The 18,362-nt window shown below is 30.4% G+C and overlaps 3 protein-coding genes across 3 annotated transcripts; all 3 read left to right on the top strand.

The window, feature by feature from the left end:
- Nucleotides 1–2,555: 2,555 nt before the first annotated feature.
- Nucleotides 2,556–9,706, top strand: LOC124936625 (TNF receptor-associated factor homolog 1a-like). Its single transcript, XM_047477139.1, has 13 exons — nt 2,556–2,692; nt 3,061–3,209; nt 4,350–4,461; nt 4,792–4,880; nt 4,978–5,046; nt 5,134–5,263; nt 5,641–5,799; nt 6,112–6,460; nt 6,684–6,796; nt 7,562–7,712; nt 7,946–8,382; nt 8,446–8,545; nt 8,625–9,706. The coding sequence occupies exons 2-13, from the start codon at nt 3,092–3,094 to the stop codon at nt 9,516–9,518; spliced, it is 2,721 nt and encodes a 906-aa protein (XP_047333095.1). The 5' UTR covers nt 2,556–2,692; nt 3,061–3,091; the 3' UTR covers nt 9,519–9,706.
- Nucleotides 9,707–12,807: 3,101 nt separating this feature from the next.
- LOC124937025 (elongation factor 1-alpha) lies at nt 12,808–15,277 on the top strand. Its single transcript, XM_047477540.1, has 3 exons — nt 12,808–12,945; nt 13,627–14,095; nt 14,176–15,277. Exons 2-3 carry the CDS (start codon nt 13,634–13,636, stop codon nt 15,061–15,063), a joined length of 1,350 nt encoding a protein of 449 aa, XP_047333496.1. The 5' UTR covers nt 12,808–12,945; nt 13,627–13,633; the 3' UTR covers nt 15,064–15,277.
- A 1,652-nt stretch (nt 15,278–16,929) lies between these two features.
- LOC124937026 (small EDRK-rich factor 2) lies at nt 16,930–17,742 on the top strand. The gene is made up of 3 exons (XM_047477541.1): nt 16,930–17,098; nt 17,213–17,315; nt 17,394–17,742. The coding sequence occupies exons 1-3, from the start codon at nt 17,092–17,094 to the stop codon at nt 17,485–17,487; spliced, it is 204 nt and encodes a 67-aa protein (XP_047333497.1). The 5' UTR covers nt 16,930–17,091; the 3' UTR covers nt 17,488–17,742.
- The last annotated feature ends 620 nt before the right edge of the window (nt 17,743–18,362 follow it).

Here is an 18,362-nt window from a genome sequence, read left to right as displayed (position 1 = left end):
TATCATTATATATTAATATTTTTTAATTAATTTTACTAAAAAAAAAATACTAAATTATTTTAAAAATCATCACTATCAACATTTTTTAAATTATTAGGATTTATTTAAAAAAACAACTCTTAAAAATACTTTATTTCCTTTTGATAATTATACTTTAGATTTGATCTTAAAAGGCTTTTATACACTTTTGAATAATTGATAATTCATTATTATTTTGATTAGAAAGTACTTGCTAGTTTCTACACATATGAGCACCTCTATTATAAATAATTTATTCAAACAACTTCAATCATTACATAACTTATAATCTCAAGCTATTTTTTAATCAAATAATCCATAAGAAAACAAATGCCTCCATGATTATTTCATGTATGTGATTCGGGTTGACGAGGTTTAAATTTATTTATTTTTTACAATAAAATGTGATAATACCTTTAATTTTTTTTAAAAATAATTGAATATATTATTATTATTTTTATCCAATTTTAAAAAATACAAAACTTATATTTATTCATTTTCGTTTTATCCATAATTTAATCGTCATTTTTTTAAGTCCACTTTACAAAAATTAAAGTTCCCCAATTTGAATTCTTATATCCGTCTCTAATCGGATCATTGTTATATATTATATTTAGGATTTCAATTTATTTGTTTTAAAGAAATTTTCCATAACAAATGACAATAATTAGAAAACAATTATAATTTGTTTTTCTAAAACTTATTATTCCTCTTTAAATTTAGATAAAAGATAATTAATAATTTAAATTATCTAACTAAATTTATTATTTAAATCTACTTTTATATATTATATTTTTACAAAGTTAGCACCATCTTCTATGGAAAATTCCAAAATTATAATTCGAATGAATTTGAACTTTGGTTGGAATGGGCTTAAAAGAATGTAAATACAAATTATGAATAGAATATATATTTTTTTTTTGAAAATTATATAAGCAGTTGTTTTTTTTTTTATGAAATGATGGAGTAATATCTACCATCATTCTTTTTATTGGGTTGGACTGAAGCCCATTTGAATTCTAACCTTTTACAATAAAATAACAATGACAGCAAATGGACAAGGAAGGTAATAAGTGAACCCATTGGACTTTTTATATTAGCACTGACTAATTTTTTACTCTTTCTCCATGAATTATTTGGAGAAGCCATTTCTTTTGGTTTCAAAAGCCTTATATTGTTTTCTCAATAGTCAAAAAATTGATCTTGTTGAATCAAAACTCAATTTAAACGAAATACTTGAAAATTTGATAAAATATGAGAGTGCAAAAAAGTATGGCTCTAGTTTCAAGATTCGATTTATTTAAATAAAATACAATTTTAAATAATTCACGATTTTGTCGATTTATTCGGGTTGATTTTTTCACTAATTGCAAATTTATTAAAATAAATTAAAAAAACATCAATATTAAACCATGTATATAAACATATAATAATATATTAAATAAAAACTACAAACACAATTCATAAGAATCATAACTAATATATATGTGCAATATCATTAATAATTAGTTAGTTGTACTAATTGTAATATCATAAATAAAATTACATTGTATTTATGTGAATAATGTCATGAATCATAAAATACATTATATTAAAAATTACATTCCAAAACACAATATATATATTATATTATTATTTTTAATATCACACAAATATTGAATCAACTGTCTTAAATTAAATTTACATATTATGAGAAAAAATAGTTTATATCATTAATAGTTTACTAAACTATTAAGTCTTTATATTATCTTATTATTTTTACTTTATATGTATGGTGTTAACTATTATTTATACTAATTAACAGTTTAATAATTTGAGTTGGGATAAGTCCGAAAAATGTTTAGGATGAACTAATGATAAAATTATAGATAAAACAAAGAAATAAGAGGTAAATTTTTGTCATTTTTTAAAAGTTAGATAAATAAATATTAAATTAAATTATTTTTTTATATGAAAATTAAGGGTAATGTTTTATAAACCGACACTATATGGATCCACCCCTACCTACTGATTTGAAGTTTAATCACCACTCCCATCTTAAGGTTCCAGATTTTTTCTTTTGGTTGATGAGACAGAAAAAGCAATGTCGAGACAGGATCCACATCTCGACCGGAAAGGCAGGAAGCCACCCGGTTGTAAGGCTACAATAGCAATAGAGTTGGTAAGCCAAGAAGGATTTAGGAGTTCAGATCTTGCCCATCTTGTAAAAATTGGCTCGGTGATTGAACGGTTTCAGTGACGCTGAATTGAACTATTGAAATCGGTTCGATAGAATAAGAAACCGAAATAAATTAAGTTTGGCCAGTTCGATTTGATATTGGGTTTCAATTGTTGAGATGGATAGATCTATTAACACTCATAGCTTAGCTTGATTATTATGCAAAACCCACCACACTAGTACAAATAAGCCCATGTATGAATTATGTAATAATATTTGTTTCCAAAACTATATTATTATTCTTCTTCTTCAATGTAACGCATAAAAACAAAGACAAATGCACACGTATATATGTAATAATAAATATATTTTATTTGATTTCCGCCTCCTCTATTCTCTTCTCTTCTCTTCTAACCTCAAATCTGATTTCTTTTCTTCACTTTGTCTTCTCCCCTGGACTTCGAAAACCAGCTTCTTGCTCGCTCGCCATCGCCGAAAGCTACCTGTTATCTCAAGGTTTGATTAACTCTATGATCTATATTCCTTTCTCTGATAATCACCTATCCAATCGCCTCTTTCTGCTTCCAAATGAACCTTATAGGGTTTCTCCACGGGAACTGTTCTGTTTTGCTGTTTGTTTGATCGTTTTTGGCATCGAAATGGATTGTTTCACTTTTATTCCAAGGATTTATTGCTGCTGAATGTCTGTTTACCTTTAAACCAAAGAAAAGTTAGCTGTTCAGTTTCTTTTGAATGATGATTGATTTATTATGTCGTTGTTAATGTCAATTGGTGATTCATTAGTTGCATCAACTCATTTAAATCTTTTAATTGTTTTGTTTAAGAAATGGTGGTTTTTGATGGATTCAATATATTGGTTGCAGAGAAGTTCGAGGATCGTGTTAGGAGAGGAATATGGAGGAGGTTTCTAGTGAGGAAGTTTTGGAAGAATCAAGATCATATGAGCAAGTAGAGAATGGAGTTACATCTACTTCCCCCACTTTCTGGGATATGGATGATGATAATGATGGAGGTAAGCTGTTCTATTTTCTGAAATGTTTCAATAACATTGGAATGTTTGATCTAATTATTGGTTACTGTACTAATTCAATATCATGGATGTTGGAGAGTAAATTGTATGTTTCAATCAAGAAAATTTGTTGTGATTTCATCGTGAATGGGTTAGGGTAGTTTTTCATTAATCATCACAATTTTCACATAGGACACTGTTTATAATTTATATTGACATTGTTAGAAGGATCTTTTCCTTCTTGTATCACTGAAAACGCACTTTGATAATTAATTATATCTTGTCTTCATTGGAAGGAAGCCTTTCAAGTTAAGCCATATGCACATCAGCCACCTCTGATATCAATCATTTAACTGAATATCTATTCTTGAAGAAGTCTAATTATTGCCTCCCTTTGTGTGGTATGATTGTGTCTTATACACTGATGTGGAAGAAGGTGAGAGAGAGACTAGCTACAAAAGAATGTATTCATCATTCATGTATTATGTTACCTCTCTATATTTCAAACCAATAATTGCAAGATAAAACCAGCATAGAAGATAAATGTAAAATGTATTTCATTTTGAATCCACATTGGGTAATATATTCTTCTATTGATCTATCCATTAACAAGAACCATGTAAAGTCATCTTCTTCCATTAAGAGGGCTTTGCTAATTAGTCTGCATTTCCTTTTCCTGCTGACACACTTTGCTCTATAGGTATTATCTTATTTATGATGTTCATGAACTGTAAAAGCTTATTCACGGTAGTTTATCTAAGTGCCATCAATATCTCCTGAAAATAAGTTGCACTCCAATTACTTTTGTGCTCAAATAGAACTTCATAGGAAGTCATAGTGCTTAATGGATCATAGAAATATGCGTCAACTAAATTCCACAAGATGGGTTAAGTTTGGATTTAGATGCTAGACTATTAAGTGCTATACCGGTCAGTCGAAAAAGAAGAAGGATGTTTGATCTCATGCCTTCATTATTTTAACATAATTATGTAACAAAAAACCACAGAAGAAAGCTTAAAGGTTAATATGAGACATATGTTAGTCATCTATAATTCTTTCTATTACTTCTAAAAACTACTCTGGTCTTATTTAGTAGTTACTTACTCTTATTTAGTGACTAAGGTTTGGTGTGTTATCTTGCAGGACCAAAAACTTCCGAGTTGTATGGAAATTATACGTGGAAGATAGACGATTTTTCCACTATTAACAAGAGAGAGCTTCGTAGTAATGCATTTGAGGTTGGCGGCTATAAATGGTTTGTGCAATATCTTTTTGTTCCGGGTTATTACCAAATATATGACTGGAATTATATATACCTATATGGTAGTGCTTATGAAAGTAGCATTGTTTCGTCGCATGGGCGCGCTATGGATTTGTCAGTTATTACTCATTATGATGGTACAAACTTTAAGTATAGCTTTCTTCTTACACTTGGTAGTGCTTAATGAAAATAGTCTTGTTATATGGCATGGGTGTGCTTAATGAAAATAGTCCTGTTCTGTGGCATGGATGTGCTAAGGATTTGTCAATTATTACTCATATGATGTTGGAAGGCAAGTCACTCAATCTACGTCACGTGTGACAGGTACATCTTAATTTACCCTCAAGGTTGTGATGTCAACAACCATCTTTCGTTGTTCCTCTGCGTGGCCAATCATGACAAACTTCTTCCTGGTATATGGCATTTTAGAACTCGCTGCTCAATTTATCTTCGAACTGGACAACTTCTGATTTCTGATTATATGTTTTATTTCCCTCATTCACTCAATAGGCTGGAGTCATTTTGCACAGTTCACAATAGCTGTGGTGAATAAAGATCCAAAGCGAACTAAGTACTCTGGTTGGTCTTCTAAGACGTGGATTTTTTCTTCTTTGGGTTTCTTTGTTAATTGATTTGGAATTAGTATGTTTGATGATTTTTTCGCAGATACATTACATCGATTTTGGAAGAAGGAGCATGATTGGGGCTGGAAAAAGTTTATGGAGCTGTCTAAAGTCTTGGATGGGTTCACTGATGGAAATTCTCTAACCATTAAAGCTCAAGTACAAGTAATTAGGTATTTTCATGGTCATAATATTAAAGTGTGTTAAGTTTCAATAGCAGGCTTTTTAGCATTAGTTTCAGTTAATTGTGTTCTCTGTGAGCCCGTTAGAATAGTCAGATCTTTCATCTTGTTTAGATATTCTGGTGGAGATTTACCTATTGCAAGCATATCTTCCCATCTTTGCAGTTATATTCTTACATGCATTAATCTGTTTTTATGGGGGTATCTTGCTTGAAAGATGTTTATGTATGTTTCGGGGATTTATCATAAATATTGAGATTCAAGATATTGACACTACTATATTGACATCTATTTAATTTTATCGTGCCCAATACTTATTGTTGTCTTGCTTAACCTCAATCTAACTCCAAACAATGCCTTTTACATAGGGAGAGAGCAGACCGACCTTTCCGCTGCCTTGGTTGTCAGTATAGGAGAGAACTAATTCGAGTATATTTGACAAATGTAGAGGCAATATGTCGCCGCTTTGTGGAAGAGAGAAGAAGTAAGCTTGGAAACTTGATCGAAGATAAAGCAAGGTGGTCAAGGTAAAGTGTGTTTCAGCTTTAAGATATAATGATTGTCTATAGACCCTGTCATAAGGGAGAACTAGCTTCCCAAGGTTCTTATTTCTTTGATTTTGAAGTGTTTCTTTTTTCAAAAATGATATTTTAATGCATGCACAATGTCTCTTTCTCATGGTGTAAGATGTCATTGTATGGTGAAACAGAATATTTACAGCCTGCGGGATTATTAGATCTATTTATTGATTTGTTATGATGAAGTTTAGAATGCTGTCATTATAATTTTGTCATGTCATTATGATATGAATATTACTTGTTTGTCTATTTTGTTTTCAGCTTCTGTACTTTCTGGAGTGGGATTGACCAGAATACTAAGCACCTCATCTCAAGGGAGAAATCTGATGCTGTTCTGAGGGCGGTTGTTAAAAATTTCTTTATAGAAAAGGAAGTTAGCTCGACCTTGGTAATGGATTCCCTGTACAGTGGACTGAAATGTCTTGAGTGGATGAGCAAGAACAAGAGATCTAGGGAAAAGTCAACAAGTACGGGAGAGTTGGTGGTTCCTATGGTTCTCCTTGAGAAGGATATGTTTATTCTAGTGGATGATGTGTTGCTGCTAGTTAAGAGGGCTGCTATAGAGCCCTTGCCTCCAAAGGATGACAAGGGTCCTCAGAACCGTACAAAGGTTAGCTAAATAAATCTATGCTAAAACTCTTGCATATACTTACTTGATTTACTTCAAATGAAAAGTGTGATAAACCTTTGGAACCTTGTCATAACTATGTGTGGTTTGTGCCAATTTATACAGAGAATGAGCATCCACTTTGTTAAGTTACCTATTCTAAAAGCTTAAGCTGTTAATTAAGAGAGCAATAATGAATTGATACTTATGCTCTTCATTTTTTTAGGATGGATGTTCAGAAGAGGACTTGATAAAAGATTCCATTGAGCATGATGAGAGTCGGCTTACAGAATTGGGTCGTAGAACTATTGAAATATTTGCACTAGCCCATATATTCAGGTATAACCATTTTTAGTGATTTATTTTGGGTAGTTATTCTCCTTTTGCTTCCAATTGTTGTCTCTTATCTGCTCTCTGACATAGTTGTCGAATCTCACTCATGATGAGAGGCTTCTAACATCCTCAACATAAAACCTGTGTTTGTCTGTTCCTGGCAGTTTAGTATAGGCCATTTGCATAGTTCTTCCAAGAAATTCAATCAAGAAGCTTTGCTTAGTTCATTGGCCCATGCCTAACAAAGAAAGTAATAGTTTGCTTAGCCAAAACAACAGGGTGATACACTTGATATGAGAAGTAGATGGTCATAAGTTGTGTTTAGTTATGAAATATGAACACATGAAGAAATATTAAGATAGTGAAATGAAGAATCTTGTTTAAGGGGAGGTTTATTTAGGAAAAAGGAAAGATATCATTCTAGTTTCCTAAAATTCAGATTTGCCTACTCTCAACTCATTAACAAAAAGATAAGCTACAGGTTAAGAATAAAAACATATAAATGAAAACTAGAAAATTAGTTTTTTTCTATTTCAGAAATCAGAAGAAATATGTTTCCCTAAATTTTCTGTTCTCATGTTAATCGCATTCATGAAAACTCTGAAGCTGTTACTTTGGATTATTGCCTTTTAACATGAATTACTGATTTGAACATGCTTTTATTTTAATATCATTCAGTATTGTGTTGGATATATTTTAATATCATTTAAGCATTGCTAATCATCCAGTCTTAGTTGGAAATTTCAGTTTCACCTCTTATTTTATTGGCAGTAAAATTGAAATTGCATACCAGGAAGCCGTTTCTTTGAAGAGACAAGAAGAACTTATTCGTGAAGAGGAGGCTGAGGCAGCCTCCCTGGCTGAGTCTGAGCACAAAGCAAAACGTGGCATTGATAGGAAGAAGAAATCAAAGAAGAAGCAGGTTATCTACACAAAATATCATATATGCATATAGTATTGAAGATAACTTGTATTGAAAGTGCTTGAAACTATGGTAATTTGTAGTAAATTAGTTTTGGTGTTTCTTTTATATTGGATTAGGCACCAAAATACAAGCTAATGCTGACTAGAAGTTTATTTATTTCAAATGATGATATTATTATACATGCTTTGCCAAAATTTGATACGATCTTCTACTGGATTCTCACCCTTCAGGGAAAACAAAAACGAAATGGTCGGAAAGCAAAGGGTGGTAAAGGGAGGGACGAAAAGGCCAATCTAGTGGTTGAAGATAAGCTACTTGAAATAAGTGATCCACATGGCATAAAAGACCTGACATTGGAGGCTGAATGTGGCTATGAAAATCCCATTACAGTGGATGACATTTCCGATTTGTCTGATTCATTAGATTGTGTTACTGAAGTTCTTCAAGCCGATTCAGATGGCAGAGGCTCTAGTCCTGTCTGCTGGGACACAGAGTCTATCAACAGTGAAGTAACAATTCTTGATTCCAGTCAAAATGGAAAAGGAGAAAGAAGGATTCCATCATCCATGGATGACAGTTCATCGACTTGTTCTACCGACTCGGTTCCTTCAGTGGTGAGAAATGGATTCTCACAAACAAATCAAGGAACTCAAAAATCGCCTGTCAGGTAAGAACACTTCGCTTGTTTCTTTTATCTACGTTATAACTAATCAACTCCTTGTGTTTATAGGAGGAACCATCTGGATGAGACCAAAGATGCTGAACCAGATTGTGTTCCACAATCTTTTCCAGAGCAAACAAATTCGCCCGATCAGCCTGTTGTCAAGAAGGTAGGTTTTGCTTCTATTTTTTTTTCAGTTTAAACAGCAAGTCATATTTATACTAAGACATTTCCTGGTCTCTTTACAGGAAGAGGTAACGTCTTCTGTTGATTCGGGAATACCCTCCAAAGAAACGACAACAGGACATTCCCCTCCAAGCAGTCCACCACAAAATCTCGTAGCGAACAATGTTTCAGTGGGAAAGCGACCTATGTCTGCTGGTCCAACTCGATGCACATCCAAACCGGATTTAGGAGAAGTTAAAGAACAGAAGCCTATAGAAAAGCCCTCAGTAGTTCAGCATGTTCCTGTTATCCCTTCATTCGAGACCCCACTGCCCCTGCTAGAACGTTCAGTTAGTGCAGCTGGTAGGTTAGGATCTGCCCCAAGCTATATTCCCCAATCATATCCGAATGCCATAATGGGTGTTTCTGCCGGTTTTCCTCAATATTATCCACCTCCCGATTTAAGAAATCCATCGTTTGGAATGAGGGGACCACCCCATAGTCACAATAGTTTGTCATCTCATTCTTATATCATTAGCGGTTCCGAGACAGGGCAACAAACCACCCAGAATGCTGCTGCCATGTTGGAATTCCCGCACTTGGACATCATTAATGACCTGCTTGATGACGAGAATGGAAATGGAAGTGTTTCTGGTTTCGTTAACAACGGACCATATCACAATCTGAACCGTCAATTTTCTTATCCAGCATATACAAGAACGTGGGGTGGTGATATGGACACCTCATCAACGCCGAGTTACCATGACTATGTTTCATCTCCACCACTTACAAATCAGAGACACGGGTTTGTGGGAAACCAATGGCGTCAGATTGGTGAGCCTCACCTAACCATGATGATGGGGATGAGGAATAATGAACCGGATGTGTTATCTTATGGTGGTATTCCGGATTATAATCTTCCCTACTCGCGTTTTCTTTCCGGGAATGGTTTATACCGCCCTTCGAATGGATACTGACTTAATCGTTGAGAAATCCTATGCCCTGTAAATTGGCTAGGTGATTTTATCTTTGTAGTAGTAGTATGTAACAAGCTTTAATTGGTCTTTTCTAGATTTGAAGTGAAGTGATAATCTTTTTTTTTTTTTGGCTTATCAACTTGTGATATTATAGTGTAAAAGAAATTAAATAATGTTTCCCTTTGCTATTTTTCATCTTTCTTTCTATTAGCAATGTCTTTCACAGTTTCTCCATTTCACACACAAATTATACTATTAGCACATGGTTAATCTATTAAGTGATTATTAATCAGGAACTTATGTGAGAGTACCTTTATGATATTTAAAAGTAGCCCTAATTATACTTATTATAAGCCCGTGTTTAGTGAGAATTATACCGGAGATATGAGATATTGTGTATAAATCAAATTAATTTTTGGGTGTCGGAATTCTTTCAAATTCAAGATCTTCGGCTACTTAGATAGTTGACCAACACTTTGTGTCGGATCTTTCCTAAAGATTTTAGGAAGAATTTCTTAAATGAGATGTGCCACAAATTCGTAAGTTTATTCTAGGTCATAATTCTTGGTCATGGAATAAAAATTTGGGAAATTGGTGTGATTCTTCTTTAATAGTTTAGATTTTGAAATTTTGTTTAAAGTGAAAAATAATGATTTTGGAAGAATATTTTTGAAAAATAAACAAATAAATTATTGTGAGATATTTATGGATCTATTTTAAAAAGTTGTTTCTTCTAAGTAGATTATATAATATATATTTGTAGTTGATATTTTTGTACTTCACTTTCTTTAGTTAAATTGGATTTGAAGTTCATTTACAAAAGATGTTGTTGCTTTGATTTCTACATAATTAAATATAAAAAAAAAAATCAATAAACCAACTTTTTTTATATATGATCAGTTAGTTATAAGGTGGAATTGTAGGTATTAATAAATACAAAACCAATTTAATAAGTCTACAAAATCAATTTAATGAGTCAATATTTAATCAAATATTCAAATTAATCTTATCTACAATCATCTCTAATTAATTTTGAATATCTAACATTAATTGTAATGACATCACCAAATAAATTATATTATTGTGTGTTTGGTTCAAATAAAGGAATGAGAATATGATTGAGATTGATAAATGTGTGGAATGAGAATGAGTATGATGGATAAAAGTGTTAAGAGTTTTAATCATTCTCATTTCTATTGATAATGTTTTGATTTATAAGAGAAAAGTTATAAATATAATTTTGTTATTAAAATTATGATTAATATTTAAATTTTTTTTATTAAATTAAAAATATAAAATATTATTATTTTTATAATATAATTGTTTAAAATATATAAAATATTTAAGTGACATAATTTAATAAAATATGAAATCTAATATTTTATCATATTAATTATATTTTTTTAAAATAAAAATAAAATACTTATAAAAAAAATGTTGAATTTTTTAATTTTTTACTAATTATAAATAAAAAATTATCTATTAATTATAAATAATATAAGACAAAGTCTTTTAAATATTACATATTAATAATAGATAAATACATTTAAATTAAATATAATATTTTATTTAATAATATATTATAATATGGTATAATTTTTTTAATAATAATTTTTGTTAAAATATTTCATATTTAATTTTTTTAAATATTTTTTTATATAAAATTTCTATTTTATTTTTTGTTTTATATTTTAATTAATTTATTTTAATTTTATTATTAATATATAATATTTAAAATTAATTATATTATTATTAGTTATTGTAATTATTACTGAAATTTTATTTTAAATAATTCCTTAATATTATTTAAATAATTGAAATTATTTATTTTATAAATAAATAAAATTTTATTATTATGTTAATTATAAAATAACGTATAATATAATTATAAAAAATATATATAATATTATAATTATAATCATGAGAGAGATAAAATAGGAGAGTGGAGATAATGAGAGAAAGTGTATCTCTCATGAATGTGATTCATTCCTCCCAATTTAGAGAGAATTGGATGAATCCTGAGTATCCGGAATCAAATCAATATTCTGAAATCAAAATCACCAACCAAATATCTTTTTTCCCATTACTAAGTACAAAAATCACGTACCAAGCATGCTCTTTGATTTTTTTTAATCTAATGGAGCACGAAAGCCCAATAAATCTCTGGGTTATAACAACTTATAAGTAGATACATTTTTTTTCTTCAATTTTTAGAAATTCAACTAAAGTCGAGATAGATAAAAACACAAGGGTGAAGTTCCTTAAGCCGAACAAGGCTGTTATCGATTTGCATGGAATATATGCGTGAAGTAAAGCGGTGATGATCCGTTACTTCGACGATGGGGAATGACATTTCCTAGTTAATTTACAATTTGCATCTTTTATACAGAAATGATAATAACATTGTATTGGTAAAGAAAAATAAAAAAATTATACTTAACTAATCATTTTATTTACCAAGTTAATTGATTTATTTGTATAATAAAGTAAAAATAAAATAAGGGATCTTGCAGCACAAATTTGTGTGCCACAAATCTATTAGTGATGTTTAAATTTTAAATAGGTAAGATAAACAATTAAATATTTTATTTATTTGATTGATAACATAAAATTAATATAAAAGGGAAGATAAATATTTTATTTGTATAATATAATAAAATAAAAAATAGTCTAGCTCAATTTTGTGTGGGCATGATAACTACCATGGACATGGAGTGTGATATACTTTTTTTTCAATATTAATCTATTAGTTTATTTAAAGTTTTAATAGGTAAGATAAATAATTAAATATTTTTATTTATTTGATTGATAACACAAAATTAATATAAAATAGAAGATAAATAATTAAATATTTTATTTTGTATAATATATTAAAATAAAAGATAGTGTAGTTCATCATGGAATGACATACCTTTTATGATATTAATCTATTAGTTTATTTAAAATTTTACTAGGTAAGATAATTTTTTTTATTTGATTGATAATGCAAAATTAATGTAAAATTGGAATATAAATAATTAACTATTGTTTAAATGATTTTATTTGTATAATAAAATAAAATAAAATAGAGGACAGTGCATCTCAATTTTGTGTAACGGTAACATACCTTTTCTATTAGTTTATTTAAAATTTAAATAGGAAAGATAATAATTAAATATATATTTTAAGAATTTTCAAAATTAATAAAATAAGAAAAAACATACCAAAAGTAAAAAAAAAGAAAAAGAAATGGCTAAATTGTCATTTTAACATTTGTGTGTGGGTATGAATGTAATTTGGGTAACTTGAGCACACCACGAAACCCTAACCTAGCGGCCTCCTTCTCAATCTATAAATAGAGAGCTTAAGCACAAAATACCTTCACTCGTCTTCTGTTCTCCAGTTTAGCTTTCGGCGCCTCATATCAGAAAGAAATCGTCTTCCTTAGGTATAATTCCTTTCTCTTCTTGTTTTTGATTTCGTTTTGCTTAATCCTTATGCAAGTAGAAGTTTGTGAGATAGATTTGATCATATCTTAATCTCGCATGCTTCCTGATGCTTGTTTCGGTTTGATTATGCTTGTTCTGATCTGTTTTTGATGTGTTTGATCTGGAAAACTGTATATTCTTTACCTACGGTTTTAGATCTACACTCAATTACTCGTATCGATCTAGATTATCTGTTGTTTATCAACGATTTGAATCTCCGATCGATTTAGAGGACTGCATGTTTCATATCGATTTTCGAGCACTGATTGCTTATAAACATCTTTATCTTTCAGATCTGTTTTAGAATTCGTATCTTCAGTTAGATTGAATACAAATTTTATGAAAACTAGGTCAAACTGCTTTATATACATGTAGATGTCTCTTGATTATGTTCATCTGGATTTAGATTTAGGAATTATGTTTTGTTCTTTTTCATCTGCCTCTTATGGTTTATATTCATGTATATTTCTTTTGACTGTGTTCATCTGCTTCTTCTGGCTGGTTTGGTTTTAGATTTATTAGGATTCATAATCGATTATTGTGTATCTGTTTCTTTGGTATCGTTCTTTCGTAGATCTGTTTTGTTTTAAGCTAGAATCGTGTATTGATTGTGGTCTATGTTGTTATCTGCCTTCTTATAGTGCTAGAATGGGAAAAGAGAAGGTTCACATCAGTATCGTGGTCATTGGACATGTCGACTCTGGTAAGTCGACAACCACTGGTCACTTGATCTACAAGCTAGGAGGTATTGACAAGCGTGTGATCGAAAGATTCGAGAAGGAAGCTGCTGAGATGAACAAGAGGTCCTTCAAGTACGCATGGGTTCTTGACAAGCTTAAGGCCGAGCGTGAACGTGGTATCACCATCGATATCGCTCTATGGAAGTTCGAGACCACCAAGTACTACTGCACAGTCATTGATGCTCCCGGACATCGTGATTTCATCAAGAACATGATTACTGGAACTTCTCAAGCCGATTGCGCTGTTCTCATCATCGATTCCACCACTGGAGGTTTCGAAGCTGGTATTTCCAAGGATGGTCAGACCCGTGAACATGCTCTTCTTGCTTTCACCCTTGGTGTGAAACAAATGATTTGCTGCTGTAACAAGGTATATTCAACTTTTCATATCAACTTCTTTTCATTTATAAACCCTAAACATGGTCTGATTTGTTTATTATCTATCCACAGATGGACGCTACCACTCCCAAGTACTCCAAGGGAAGGTACGAGGAAATCATCAAGGAGGTTGCTTCATACTTGAAGAAGGTCGGATACAACCCTGACAAAATCCCATTCGTTCCAATCTCCGGATTCGAAGGTGACAACATGATTGAAAGATCAACCAACCTTGATTGGTACAAGGGTCCAACCCTTCTTGAGGCTCTTGACATGATCAGCGAGCCCAAGCGTCCATCAGACAAGCCCCTACGTCTACCACTTCAAGACGTGTACAAGATCGGTGGTATTGGAACTGTGCCAGTCGGTCGTGTTGAGACTGGTGTGATCAAGCCCGGTATGGTCGTCTGCTTCGGTCCCACCGGTTTGACAACTGAAGTCAAGTCAGTCGAGATGCACCACGAGGCACTCCCAGAAGCCCTACCCGGAGACAACGTCGGGTTCAATGTTAAGAATGTTGCTGTGAAGGATCTCAAGCGTGGGTTCGTTGCTTCCAACTCAAAGGACGACCCAGCCAAGGAAGCTGCCAGTTTCACTTCTCAAGTCATCATCATGAACCACCCTGGTCAGATTGGAAACGGATATGCACCAGTCCTGGATTGTCACACATCCCACATTGCTGTGAAGTTTGCTGAGCTCCAGACCAAGATCGACAGGCGATCAGGAAAGGAGATTGAGAAGGAACCCAAGTTCTTGAAGAATGGTGATGCAGGTATTGTTAAGATGATTCCAACTAAGCCTATGGTTGTTGAGACGTTTTCGCAGTACCCACCATTGGGAAGGTTCGCTGTTCGTGATATGCGTCAGACTGTTGCTGTTGGTGTTATCAAGAGCGTGGAGAAGAAGGACCCAACTGGAGCTAAGGTGACCAAGGCTGCAGTCAAGAAGGGAGCTAAGTAAGTCAGTCAAGTATGGACATCTGGGTTCGTCCATCTGTTTTGGTAATTTAATTATGGGCATGAAGGGTAGACTGGACTTTTTCTTTTTCGGTATTCTGAGTTTTTTTCTTTTTTGTTTCTGCATTGTGAACTTATATTTGTGGTGGTTTCTCATTTTTATTTATGGTTTTAGTTGAAAACAAGTTGGATTATTATGCAAGTTTGCCTTTTTATTTTATGCCTATTTACTTTTTATATCTTAATTGTTATCGTCTTTTTGGTTTTAAATTTATGGTTTTTAAAATTAGTTTTAAATTTTTTTTATTTCTTTTTTCAAATAGGAATTTTATGAAGTTTAATAGCATATTCTTAAAATGTTGTTAATCCACAACAAGCCTCTTTTTAACACAAAAATATTTTTTATCAACAATTTCTTTCTTTATTAAATATATTTAACTTTTCATTTTTTTCACCCAAACTAAAATTTTCTACCAAATGTCTTTATTATATATATCTAGTATTGAAAATCAAACATTATTTTTATATAATAAAAAATTCATTTAATGATTAATGTTTTCACATAAGTTTTTTTATTAACAATTCAATTTTTATTAAATGAATTACATTTAAGTTTTTTTATAAATTAATTTATTCAAACATATGTTCTTGTACTATATATAAAAACTTTCTTCAATTAGTCTAACTTATTTATATATTGATATTTATCTTTAACATATATATTTTTTACTTTTTTTCAATACTAAGTCATAATTCTATTTCATTTATTTATTTAATGAAAATAAATTTATAATATCTTTCAATTTTTTAAATATGAATAAAACTATTCTTACTCATAATTATTGAAATTTAAATAACATTTTATTCAATATTATAACTTTTTTAACAAATAAATTAATTTACACTCAATTTAAATTTATCTACAAACTAAAATTTATATATATATATATATATATATATATATATATATATATATATATATATATATATATATATATATATATATATATATAAATATAAAAGTTAGATGTATAAATATACATACCCTTATAGATAGAAAAGAATAACTACATACAATTTAATTATTATTTTTTGTTAATAAATATTTATTATTTATGTAATTTATTTAATTTCATTTATCTATCTCAATTTTTTATAATATATATAATTTTTTGTTTTTAAATATTTTATAATATTAAATAAAATAATATTTGAAATACAAATTTATTATCTAAATAAATTTGGGTGAGAAAAAAGTATATATATTAAAAATAAAAAATATTATAAATTTATTTTGATAAAATAAATAAATAGTTAAATAAAAAAATGACTTAAGATTTAAAAAAAAAAATGTACTAAAGATAAATATTAATATATAAGTTTATATAAACTTAGAATAAATCATAAATTTAAATGAAAGAGCAAACTTATAATAATAAATCATAAATTTAAATAAAAGAGCAAATACAAATACAAACATCTAAATAAGATTTATTTATTTTATTTAATCAATATTTTGTTAATCAATTCTCACTTAAAAAAAAATAAGAATAGAAAAATAAATACAAATAAAATTGTTAAAAGTCAAACTTTGTAGTGACAAAATTCCTATGATCCAATTTTGATTGTATAAGTAAGTTATTAGACTATATAATCTCAATCACCCAAAAATCAATTGATATAAATTTAGAAAAAAAACGTTTTATATTATATTTAAAACAGTAAGTAACAGATAAATAATGAGTATTTTAAGTTTTCATAAAGTTAAAAAAATAAAAGTAGAATACCTAATTTGATATTCTGAAATATATAAAGGACAAAAATAATATTGAAAATATTCTTCTTTCTTGTTCCTTCTTTAATTGGTAAAAATCAAGGGCTGACTTATCAAATAAATTAGGGAAAGATCCAATCCAGGTTTCTTCTTCTTCTTCTTCTCTGCTACGCCTGCCTGCCTGCCTTGCAGAATTTGCAAAGATCTCATTCTCGCCGCCGCCGCCGCCAACGCCGACGAACCTCTTGATCAATCACAATGACTCATATCCTTTTATTCGAAATACTCTCTTTCTTTCGATTATTTCAAACCCTAATCCTTTTCTTGTTCTTTTTCTTCTTGTTGTTGTTCTTGTTATTGTTTTCTTTGACCTAAGAACGCGGCAACCAGAGGGATCGCGATCGCGAAAGAGCTCAGGCTCGAGGAACTAGCAAGGATAAGCAGAAAGCTGATGGTTTGACTCCTGAACAGCGCCGAGAAAGGTTTGTTATTTTGTTAATCAGATCTTATCTTTAACCTAATGAATGAATGAATGAAACCATGATGAACAAATTGTTTAGGGATGCAAAGGCACTGCAAGAAAAAACTGCTAAGAAGGCTGCTGCTGCAGGTGCAAGCGGTGGTGGTGGGGAAGGAAAAACCGATAAGAAATAATTTGATCAAACAGATCTGACGAAATCCCATCATTCTTCCTTCATATTTTTATCAGATCTCTTAAGTTGTTTCCTGTATTATCTATCTATCTATCTGTTGTATTGATACCATGAAATTGGACAAGATTCATTATCAGACATATTTATATGTCTGATAATTATGATGATGATGATTTGATTATCTTTTGTTTGGTACACTATTTTAAGGGATTCTTCTGTTCTCCAATAATATATCTGCAGTTTCTTCTTCTTATTCTTCTTCATTTTGATGCCATCTTTCTTGATCATAATGTGTTTATAGTTTTCAATGTTAACACCCACTTGTTAGCTTTTCTAAAGATTGTAAAAGAATGGAGAGGAGGGTTTGAGCTAACATTTGTTTTCTTTGTTTCTGTATCTGGATGAAGAACAACAACCAATGGATTTTTTAATCTTTTGACAATGTTTTGTTTTTAAATGAATTTGGATTCAGATATAGATACATAATTATTAAGTGTTTTCAAATATGGCTTAACTTTGGTAGGTAAGAAACCGAAGAATAAAACCCTAGCGATAGATAAGTTACTACTCTATTATTATGGTTTAAGAGTTGAATAAAACCCTAACGATAGATAAGTTACTACTCTATCATTTATGGTTTGAGAGTTGAATAATCTTCATTCATTTGAAGATTTGTTTTTAATATTGTTTTTAATATTGTGCTATAGAGAATAGTTTAAACACAACATAATTATAAAGTGTTTTCAAGTGTGGCATAACTTATCTCTTTGGTAAGAGACCCGAAGAATAAAATCCTAACGATAAATAAGTTATTCTTTGTCCCTCCTCGTTTTTCTAATATTGCTCATGTATAATAAAATGGTGGAGAATTGTTTA

The sequence above is a fragment of the Impatiens glandulifera genome, chromosome 4, assembly GCF_907164915.1.
Source record: "Impatiens glandulifera chromosome 4, dImpGla2.1, whole genome shotgun sequence".
Classification (NCBI taxonomy): Eukaryota; Viridiplantae; Streptophyta; class Magnoliopsida; order Ericales; family Balsaminaceae; genus Impatiens; species Impatiens glandulifera.
The sequence above is the reverse complement of the archived record's forward strand: the minus strand, read 5'-3'. Positions and strand labels throughout refer to the sequence as shown.

Coding starts and splice junctions, on each gene's coding strand:
- LOC124936625 (XM_047477139.1), top strand. CDS start 3,092: ATGGAGGAGGTTTCTAGTGAGGAAGTTTTGGAAGAATCAAGATCATAT. Junction 4,462..4,791: donor GAGGTTGGCGGCTATAAATG/GTTTGTGCAATA, acceptor CACGTGTGACAG/GTACATCTTAATTTACCCTC. Junction 5,047..5,133: donor AAAGCGAACTAAGTACTCTG/GTTGGTCTTCTA, acceptor ATTTTTTCGCAG/ATACATTACATCGATTTTGG.
- LOC124937025 (XM_047477540.1), top strand. CDS start 13,634: ATGGGAAAAGAGAAGGTTCACATCAGTATCGTGGTCATTGGACATGTC. Junction 14,096..14,175: donor TGATTTGCTGCTGTAACAAG/GTATATTCAACT, acceptor ATCTATCCACAG/ATGGACGCTACCACTCCCAA.
- LOC124937026 (XM_047477541.1), top strand. Junction 17,316..17,393: donor CCTGAACAGCGCCGAGAAAG/GTTTGTTATTTT, acceptor CAAATTGTTTAG/GGATGCAAAGGCACTGCAAG.